This window comes from Argopecten irradians, chromosome 3, assembly GCF_041381155.1.
Source record: "Argopecten irradians isolate NY chromosome 3, Ai_NY, whole genome shotgun sequence".
NCBI classification, from domain to species: Eukaryota; Metazoa; Mollusca; class Bivalvia; order Pectinida; family Pectinidae; genus Argopecten; species Argopecten irradians.
Window position 1 is genome coordinate 57915308 of NC_091136.1, and position 9668 is coordinate 57924975.

A 9668-nucleotide genomic window follows, 5' to 3' on the forward strand; every position below is an offset into this window, starting at 1 on the left:
AACTACACAATGTACCTTAAACAAATAACTACACAATGTACCTTAAACAAATAACTATACAACGTACTTTACACAAATTATTACACAATATACCTAACACAAATAACTAAACAATGTACCTTACACTAATAACTACACAATGTACCTTGCACAAATAACTACACAATGTACCTTAAACAAATAACTACACAATGTACCTTGCACAAATAACTACACAATGTACCTTTCACAAATAACTACACAATGTACCGTAAATAAATAACTACACAATGTACCGTAAATTAATAACTACACAATGTACCTTGCACAAATAACTACACAACTTACCTTACACAAATAACTACACAATGTATCTTACACAAATAAGTACACATTGTACCGTAAATAAGTAACTACACAATGTACCGTAAATAAGTAACTACACAATGTACCTTGCACAAATAACTACACAATGTACCTTGCACAAATAACTACACAATGTACCTGACACAAATAACTACACAATGTACCTTGCACAAATAACTACACAATGTACCTTACACAAATAACTACACAATGTACCTTAAACAAATAACTACACAATGTACCTTGCACAAATAACTACACAACGTACGTTACATAAATAACTACACAATGTACCTTACACAAATAACTACACAATGTACCTTGCACAAATAACTACACAATGTACCTTACACTAATAACTACACAATGTACCGTAAATAAATAACTACACAATGTACCTTGCACAAATAACTACACAATGTACCTTACATAAATAACTACACAATGTACCTTACACAAATAACTACACAATGTACCTTACATAAATAACTACACAATGTACCTTACATAAATAACTACACAATGTACCTTACATAAATAACTACACAATGTTTTGACACAAATAAATACACAATGTACCTTACACAAATATCTACACAATGTACCTTACATAAATAACTACACAATGTACCTTGCACAAATAACTACACAATGTACCTTACACAAATAACTACACAATGTACCTTACACAAATAACAACACAATGTTTTGACACAAATAACTACACAATGTACCTTACACAAATAACTTCACTTAAACATCTACCTACACAATGTACCTTACGCATGTGTTAAGAAGCATGTTAAAAGTATCTTTTCTCTTACTTCAAAAATGACCTTTTGCAAAATCAGGTCAAGTCATTAGATTACTTCCCTCATGCGGTAGAATTATTTCACATGATATATGAGTCATACAAATACTTCAAATATAAAACTTCAGTGAAAATAAAGTAATTCAAATTGAGAAATTAAAATTGGGGAGCCGTCATGACCTATATTCCTAGAACAACAAGCCTTTTAAGAACAAGCTGCCATACGGCCATTTGTTACCTGTTTATAGCTCTGTAAGCTGCCATACGGCCATTTGTTACCTGTTTATAGCTCTGTAAGCTGCCATACGGCAATTTGTTACCTGTTTATAGCTCTGTAAGCTGCCATACGGCCATTTGTTACCTGTTTATAGCTCTGTAAGCTGCCATACGGCCATTTGTTACCTGTTTATAGCTCTGTAAGCTGCCATACGGCCATTTGTTACCTGTTTATAGCTCGGTAAGCTGCCATACGGCCATTTGTTACCTGTTTATTGCTCTGTAAGCTGCCATACGGCCATTTGTTACCTGTTTATAGCTCTGTAAGCTGCCTTACGGCCATTTGTTACCTGTTTATTGCTCGGTAAGCTGCCATACGGCCATTTGTTACCTGTTTATAGCTCTGTAAGCTGCCATACGGCCATTTGTTACCTGTTTATGCTGGATTATCATATCGAGGTGTATTCATATAAACAATACAAAAAGTCGTTATTGGGAGTTTAAAATTCTTCTATTAAGGCACGTGTTATAAACAATATTTATACAACATATGATTGTTACCTCCTCTGTATATCTTTATTTCAGTTATGTTTCGAGGGGTTGTGGTATACTGAAGATTAGAATGAACGTATATAGTTACATTACAGTGTAATTAACACCCTGAGAGATAAGATCACTGTCTATTGAATACAATATATCATCATTGTAAAACTCTAATTCGATTACATAACCACGAAGCAAAATATAGTATATGTATTGTTTTACATTCCTTATGAAACATATAACAAAAATTGTCGACAAATTCTACGACATTGTTAACTGAGTAATTTAGTTTATACCATTGTTTCAAATGATATAGCAATACGATTAAGCAGGTACAATATCTACGCTGTACCCACACCCGAGTCATTATCACACAAGTTTAACAAATGCAATACAGAGCCACCAAAGACTTCATGGCATCGTTGTTTGAGACAGGACCATACATCTAATAAGGTAAACACTTATTTTAAGGGCAATTTCAGTAGTTCTAGATAAACGTTGCTTTACTCAACTGGCAATCGTCAGGGTTCGACCCGCAATCTTGTATACAAGACGTCCGACCACAATGTGTAATGGCGGACAGCGAGCGAGTTTAGACACTTTTACACACATTTCACCACAATGGGCTTTTCTAGAATATCATATAAAAAGCGACTAATCTGACGTCCATTAGAACTGGTTTGTTTCCGATATATTGTGACGATGTTTGGAGTTGGTCTACAGGGACCCCTATACAATTTTATTAACACTATAAGCTGAGAATTATAGCCTGCGACCTATGAGCAAGGGAGATAACTCAGTGCCCTTGGTCTTCTTACTGATGACCCCAAATGACCACTTCTAAAGTAAACATCGAATGGAACACACAACTCAGTGTTATCTGTAACACATAATGTATTTTCTGAAACATATCTAACACCCATACCCCAGTTTCGTTTAAGCTTAAACGTAACTCGGAACTAGATCCGAGTTCCGTTTAACCTCATGCTTGCATCCTTGATCAGCGAGCGGGGTTCTGTTTATGATTAATTCTACTTATGATAAGATGCGTAATTACAAATGTAATCAATTAATTGTAATTGAAGCATTTATCATCGATAAACAGTGGAAATATCTATAGCGTTGAGTTTTTAAACGAAGCTGCCACACAAACCTGAGTTTCTTTGAACCTTTTACTAAACTAGAAACCAAACCCGAGTTTCGTGCAACAGCTCACCTGACCCGAAGGGCCGGTGAGCTTATGTTATACCGCGGCCTCCGGTTTCCGTTGTCAGTCCTTCGTCTGTCAACTTTTTCACAAAAATCTCTACTAGTCCTGAATTGCTTAATGAATTTTGACGAAAATTCGGCTGAAGCTTCCTTGTGTGAACGGTGGCCCTGGCCCCCAGGAGGCCTGAGGAGCGAGGACTAGTAGTGGAAATATTGCAAATTCTTTAAAATCCATTTTCTTCTGTAGGAACAAAAAAAGTTTTAATTTAGTCTAAAGCTTCATTGGAGAGATGTGGAACCATTTTTTTTTATAAACGGGGGGTTTGAACCCAAGGACGTCAGCCACACCATTTGCATAATTTTGAATCCCCATCCAATAAAGATGCTACCATTGCAATATGACTTATATTATTACTTATATCCCGTGCTTAGATTCAGAGAAGAAGTCTTTCATATGTACATTTGAGGTGTATCAATGTAAAACCACTCTTCATGATATACAGTAATATTAACCATATGTTTAGAATGTAAACACGCTATCTGTCCAATCTTTGTAGCCTTGACTAAAATAAGATTTGTGAACCCCGTTACCCTACCGTACCTTATCTCGTATTTGACGAGAGTAACATAGAGTGGTATCCCTTCTTCTAAAATCTTTATGTAGCCATAAGAGGAAAATGACTGAGGAGGAAAGGGGGTAAACTACTGTGGGACCCCATAAAGTATTACATTGTGAAAATTGGTTTTTCACTGAAAAATCTCAATTTCAGTTCAGCAATGCGCTACCACAACTTTAGTATACGAAAGCGTCTTTCCGTAGTAGAGAGTCCGAAGCAAGTCAGCCTAGTCAAATGGCAAATTAACCCCCGAAGGAAAGGAATAAAAAATGGATATACCTCCTTGTTAAAAGAGGTGCACCATTGTGAAACCTGCTCGTATACAGTTAAAAACCACAAATGTATATAATGTCTACTGAGGAGGAGCAGTCAGAGACTGAGGTCACCACAACCGCACCCAAGGAAATCCGCCCATCTGATTGGGAGGACAGAGACAGTGAAAGTCAGTGAAAGCAGACTGACCACGTCAACCGGCAGATGATGTCATGGAACAAGGACCCATCGAGGAGAAACGACATGATAAGTGAGAATGGTAATGGAAGAGGTATCTCTAGCCCAACGAAGGCGCGAAGAGCGAATAGGCAATGCATATATATCACTCCTCCCGCGGCATCAGGCAAGAGTAAGAAGGAACACAGTCTTAAACGTTACAAACATTATGGTGCCCCCATAACACGTGTTTTATGTTCCACTGTGGAGGAGCTAACTACTGTACCATATGCCTGTCGAGACTGAACCCCCAAATCAAGGCAGACAAAGAAATGGAAGTTTCTACCTCTGGTCTACCATGAAAAGTACACTGGCAGTATCTGTGCGATAGTCTGCAATACTACCAGGGACAGGATGACGCTCACTAGTCAACAAGAATAAGGAAACTCGCAAGCAGCTGGGCAGAGGCCATGACCGGATCAATCTTTCTGAAGATACACCACTCACAGAAGATCTTTCATCGTGACTGGTAGACGGCAGAAGAGGAAGACCTAATTGATCGGGCGATGCGAGCTGACATATCTGAAAAAAGCCTGTCTGAGAGAGGACTCATGAAAAAACTTCCATGAGTGAAGGTAGAGGATCTCAGGACGTGAATGTAACGTCTCAGGCCTAGGCTTGCGCAGGAGAATGATTCTGGGTGGGAAAACCAGAGAACATCCACCAGAAACGACAAGAGCTCCGGAAACCAGTGTTGTCTCGGACACAGTGGCGCTTTCGATATGTAGAACCCTGTCCACCAGGTTGAATGACGGGAATACATAAGCATGCATTGACGGGACTGCATAAGCATGCAATTCCTACCAATTCAGAGATAGTGCGTCCACAGCCCAAGCCATTTGGTTTGGCACTGAGAGACAAAGGTTGGCAACTGGTTATTCAGGAAAGTGGCAAAAAGGTTTATGTGAGGCATTTTCCAAGCATGACAAATGCCCTCGAAGATCGAAGGATTTAGCTGCCGTTCTGTTAGAACCGGCTAGTGGCGCCTGGAGAGATTATCCGCCAGATCATTCAACCTTCCTGGAAGATGCTTGTCTAAAATAGTCAACTGCATTTCCTGACAGATGGGAAGAATACGGAAATACGGATAGCGAGGGCACAAAGGACGTGATATCGTATCTCCCTTTCTCTCTATATACGCGACATCTGTAGAGTTGTTCGTAGTCACACAAACCCCCTTGTAATGCAGAATCTTCTGTTAAGCATGCAGAGCAAACAGAAAAGCCATCATCTCCAGCATGTCGTTGTGCTCTGTCAAGGTAAGCCAACAACCTTCACATAAACGCATCCGTGAACATGGTCATGGTTGGAGCTGGCCTACACAACGAAACCCCCTGCAGGATATTTTAAATTGCCTTTCAGAGTACACCACCGAGAAACCCCATGCGTTGATATAACACAAAACACTGAAACCAACGAATATGGACGTTGGACCAGCCGAGATGAAAGTAAGAGGCATTTTCGAATTTCTCCAAAGGTGGAAGGACAATACCCTGAATTGTGTTGAAACGGTTTCTGAAGACAAAGTCCTGGAAGGGTACATCTCGGAGTCTTGAAGGAATGAAGCCGACTTTGATCAAACGTTTCAGGACCAGACGGGTGTTCCGCTCCAAAGAATAGATGTGAACATGTCTTCCCCGTAGTGCAGAAATCCCGTAAAAACTAGCAGCTTCTGATGGGACGCTCCCAACTTCTTGTGGATAAGAAACACTCTTGAATAGAAGCCGGATGTATATTCTACCATAGGTACCTCCTCGAATTTTAAAGCGTGGTCCTTACTTCCTCCTGAATGGCAAGTGCTTTCTCTTGATCCCCCGATGGATGAAAGATGATAAACCTTGACGCAAATGGTGGATCTCGTGTGTGATTTCCTTCTTATGACTTTGGGAGGAAGGCGAACAGCCGATCTGCTACAACAAGATGGTGACGAGGAATATAGAGACCCTCCTAGGTGGGAAATTGTTTCCTAACCCGAAGACTCATCTGCGGGAGAAGGAGCAGTATCTGAGTCCTCCAGAAGAGACCTTTCGTATGGAACGATCAAGGAGGGGAACTTTTCTTCCTCTCCCCTTGAGGGTTTATACTCTTCTTACCCTTCCTTCTGTTGCCCTTGAAGCAAGGCTTTGACTTCGACCGCACAGTACACTTGGGAGCTGAAGATCTAGCCTTCTTCTTGGGTGGTGCTGACCCCTGCGAGGTAATGGCCTTCAATGTCTGAATTTTCTTCAAAACAAGACAGAAAGGACCGAGTCCTCATTCAAATCAGCGTGTCGCATGCGAAATCTTCGGTGTGGTTGATTTCCTCGAAAACGGCTACTGGCTGCATAAAGTATATCCCGATATGCTCTGATTCTAGGCCAGAGTTCATGCGGTTTGGCTAACCCATGCGTGCGAGATGAAGAAGAATTCGTCTTCAAAAGAGTTTAAATATGAATGACCTTGACTGTTATTCCTTGTTGGATAAGAAAACGTCAAAATTGTCCAATAAAATATTCTAATTAAACATTTGAGAATCATAATAAACGAACTCCGCTCATTGGCCAGTAAAAAGCACGTAAACTTAAAGCTGACAATGCAAGTTGAAAAGCATGCATTTGAAACTAAATAAATATACATGTATATATATAATGACATATTTTTTTCGAAAATTGTTTTTTAGATATCCCCTAGTTACATTTTATAACGGTGCCGTATCCAAGAAAGTGGCAGCAATTTTTCTTTTACTCTGCTTAGTAACCACCACTGGCCACCCCTTATAAAAAAGCACGGGACTTGACACACGTGCATCATTCTAAACATACCTGGTCTAAGATACACATGCCGTGATATTGCAAATAACAATGTCAAACTGAAGATAAACACTGCACTCACCTGACAAGATTTCAATGAAGAAATACATAAATGTGTTGTCAGCTAGATCCCAAAATATGTATAATACGAACTAATAAAACACTTCAATATATACAAAATTTACACTTACTTCGACACGTGTGTGTCCTTGGTAGTTGTCGCCCGTTTGGGACAGCTACGTCACGTGTATATAGCCAGTCGAGAGCATCGAGTACGATGATATACGTGGAGATTTGTGGACGGATTATCTATTTGGATTTCTATTCACTTGTGTTGGAATTTTATTTTGTCAAGCATCTAAATGACAACTTAGAGGATTTGACATCTATTCATGCGCCGGTAGGCGTGTTCTATCCAAGCAGAGTTAATACAAAATGGCGACTGCCCGTCCTTAGAAATGCAAAGGGTTATCTCAGAAACGATATTTGAAAAAAAAAATATTGTTTTAAATCTCAAATGTATATTTTTTTAAACTTGCATCGTCAGCTTTAACATGGAATTTGCAAGCATGGGGTTAAAAGGAACTCAGGTCTGGTTCCGTGGATCCCAGGATTCGTCTGACGTGGCCGCGCACATTGTATGAGGTTACAACAACGACAGTAGAGGCACTGGAAAGAACCATCAGCAAGTTCTTGCGAAGATGGCTAGCAGTACCCCCAAGCTTCACGAGCGTTGGCCTCTACAGCTCCCAATTTCATCACTGGTTGAGGAGTTCAAGGTGATTAAGGCAAGACAGGTGATGACTGTGAGGCACTCAAAAGACGATAACATCAGATTCGCGGGCATAGAGACGAGAACGGGAAGGAAAATGGTCTGCAAGCAACGCAGTAGAGGCAGCTGAGAGCCGCCTGAGACATCAAGGTATCGTTGGTACAATGTGCGTATGATGCCAGGGACTGGGTACAAGTCATGTGCAGCGCTGGGGGACATCAGTAAAAGCCGGCAAGAGGAAGATGGTACAGGATAAACATCAGGAAAATGGAGGAGGAAATCAGGAAGGCCAAAGTTGTGGATATTTGGAGCCCAGGGAGCATGGACGAGGTGGGGAACTAAAGACAGAAGACTGTCTTGGTCGGACATCTGGCTTATGGAACCTTGCCGAATCCAGTTCCTGCTGAGGTCAGTTTACGACCTGCTTCCCTCGCCTACTAACCTTCATAGGTGGGGCTTGACTGAGACTCCAGACTGTCCATTGTGCAACCGACCAGGGAACCTTGCGCTTGTACTATCAGGATACAATGTCGCCCTTACGCAAGGACGCTACAGATGGCGCCATGACAAGGTGCTAAATGAACTGGCTGACATCCTGGAGAGGGAGAGGATTAGAAGCGGAAGCCTGTTAAGGGTTGTACATTCATCAACTTTGTACGAGGCGGGGAGGGAGGACACACTTCTTCAACTGTTCACCAGGGGGGGTATCCTTGACGGCGCACAGAACTGGGAGATGAGGGTCGATCTAGACAGAAGACTGGTATCCCCCGAAATCATCCAGACCAATCTGCGTCCAGATATCCTCATATGGTCAACGCAGGGAAAGAAAATGGTCACTGTGGAATTGACAGTTCCATGGGAAGAAAGATGTGAGGAGGCATTTGAGCGAAAGAAGGGGAAGTATGAAGAATTTGTAGGAGACATCGGGGCCCTAGGGTGGAGATAGGATGCAGAGGATTACCTGCACATTCCACATGAAGCATGTTTCCAGCACTGGGTGTGAAGGACAGAGACAGAAAAGCAGCAGTGGACCGACTATCAAGAACAGCAGAGAAGTCGTCCAGCTGGCTGTGGTGGAGACGACAACACATGAGCTGGACACTATCCACAGACGGGCAGTGATTTGGCCAACCTTTGTCGACTCGCCATCTTGAGGACGTTCAAAGTCGAAACGTTCAAGGAGAGGTGGACCTGGCTGATGACGTCTGTGGAGCTGCAATCCAGGGATTGTATTTAGGTTATGACAAGCATCTAAATGACAACTTAGAGGATTTGACATGTATTCTTGCTAAAATAAGCCCTACACAGATTTACAGGTAAGTGTTTTTTTACGTATTAGTAGGTGATACACAGTGGACAACTGCTAGGTCTATATGTACATGATAGAGCGCAATTGTGTCGATCCATGCGCTTTATTTAGGAGCCGGTAGGCGTTTTCTATCCAAGCAGAGTTAAAACAAAATGGCGACTGCCCGTCCTTAGAAACGATATTTGAAAAAAAATTGTTTTAAATCTCAAATATATATATTTTTAACTTGCATCGTCAGTTTTAACATGGAATTTGCAAGCGTGGGGTTAAAAGGAACTCAGATCTGGTTCCTATTTTTGGTATACATGTAATCTAAAACGGAACGGGGACCTCGTTTTTGACTCCGTTTAAGAAATCGACGATATATAGAATTTTACTGTGACTTTATGTTATTGAAGGTTCAGAAGACGATTTCTGTAAAAAAACTAAAACACTGACATATCAGAAAAGGCCCCGCTCAATCTACATTACGATTAGAAAATGGAATATACAATTGAAGCTATCACTCGAAAAAGATCAATGACAGTATAGTACAAAAGGTCCCAGAGAATTATCGGCGCCTACCAAA

General features: G+C 40.9%; 1 protein-coding gene across 1 annotated transcript; it reads left to right on the forward strand.

Moving 5' to 3' along the window:
* The first annotated feature begins 7720 nt into the window (after positions 1-7720).
* On the forward strand, positions 7721-8737 carry LOC138319757 (uncharacterized). Its single transcript, XM_069262890.1, has 2 exons — positions 7721-7891; positions 8189-8737. The coding sequence occupies exons 1-2, from the start codon at positions 7721-7723 to the stop codon at positions 8735-8737; spliced, it is 720 nt and encodes a 239-aa protein (XP_069118991.1).
* The last annotated feature ends 931 nt before the right edge of the window (positions 8738-9668 follow it).

Excerpts from the sequence above, each read along its gene's own strand:
- LOC138319757 (XM_069262890.1), top strand. The coding sequence starts at position 7,721 with ATGGCTAGCAGTACCCCCAAGCTTCACGAGCGTTGGCCTCTACAGCTC. Across the intron at positions 7,892-8,188 it reads CGAGAACGGGAAGGAAAATG|TTCCTGCTGAGGTCAGTTTA; the intron begins GTCTGCAAGCAA and ends TGCCGAATCCAG.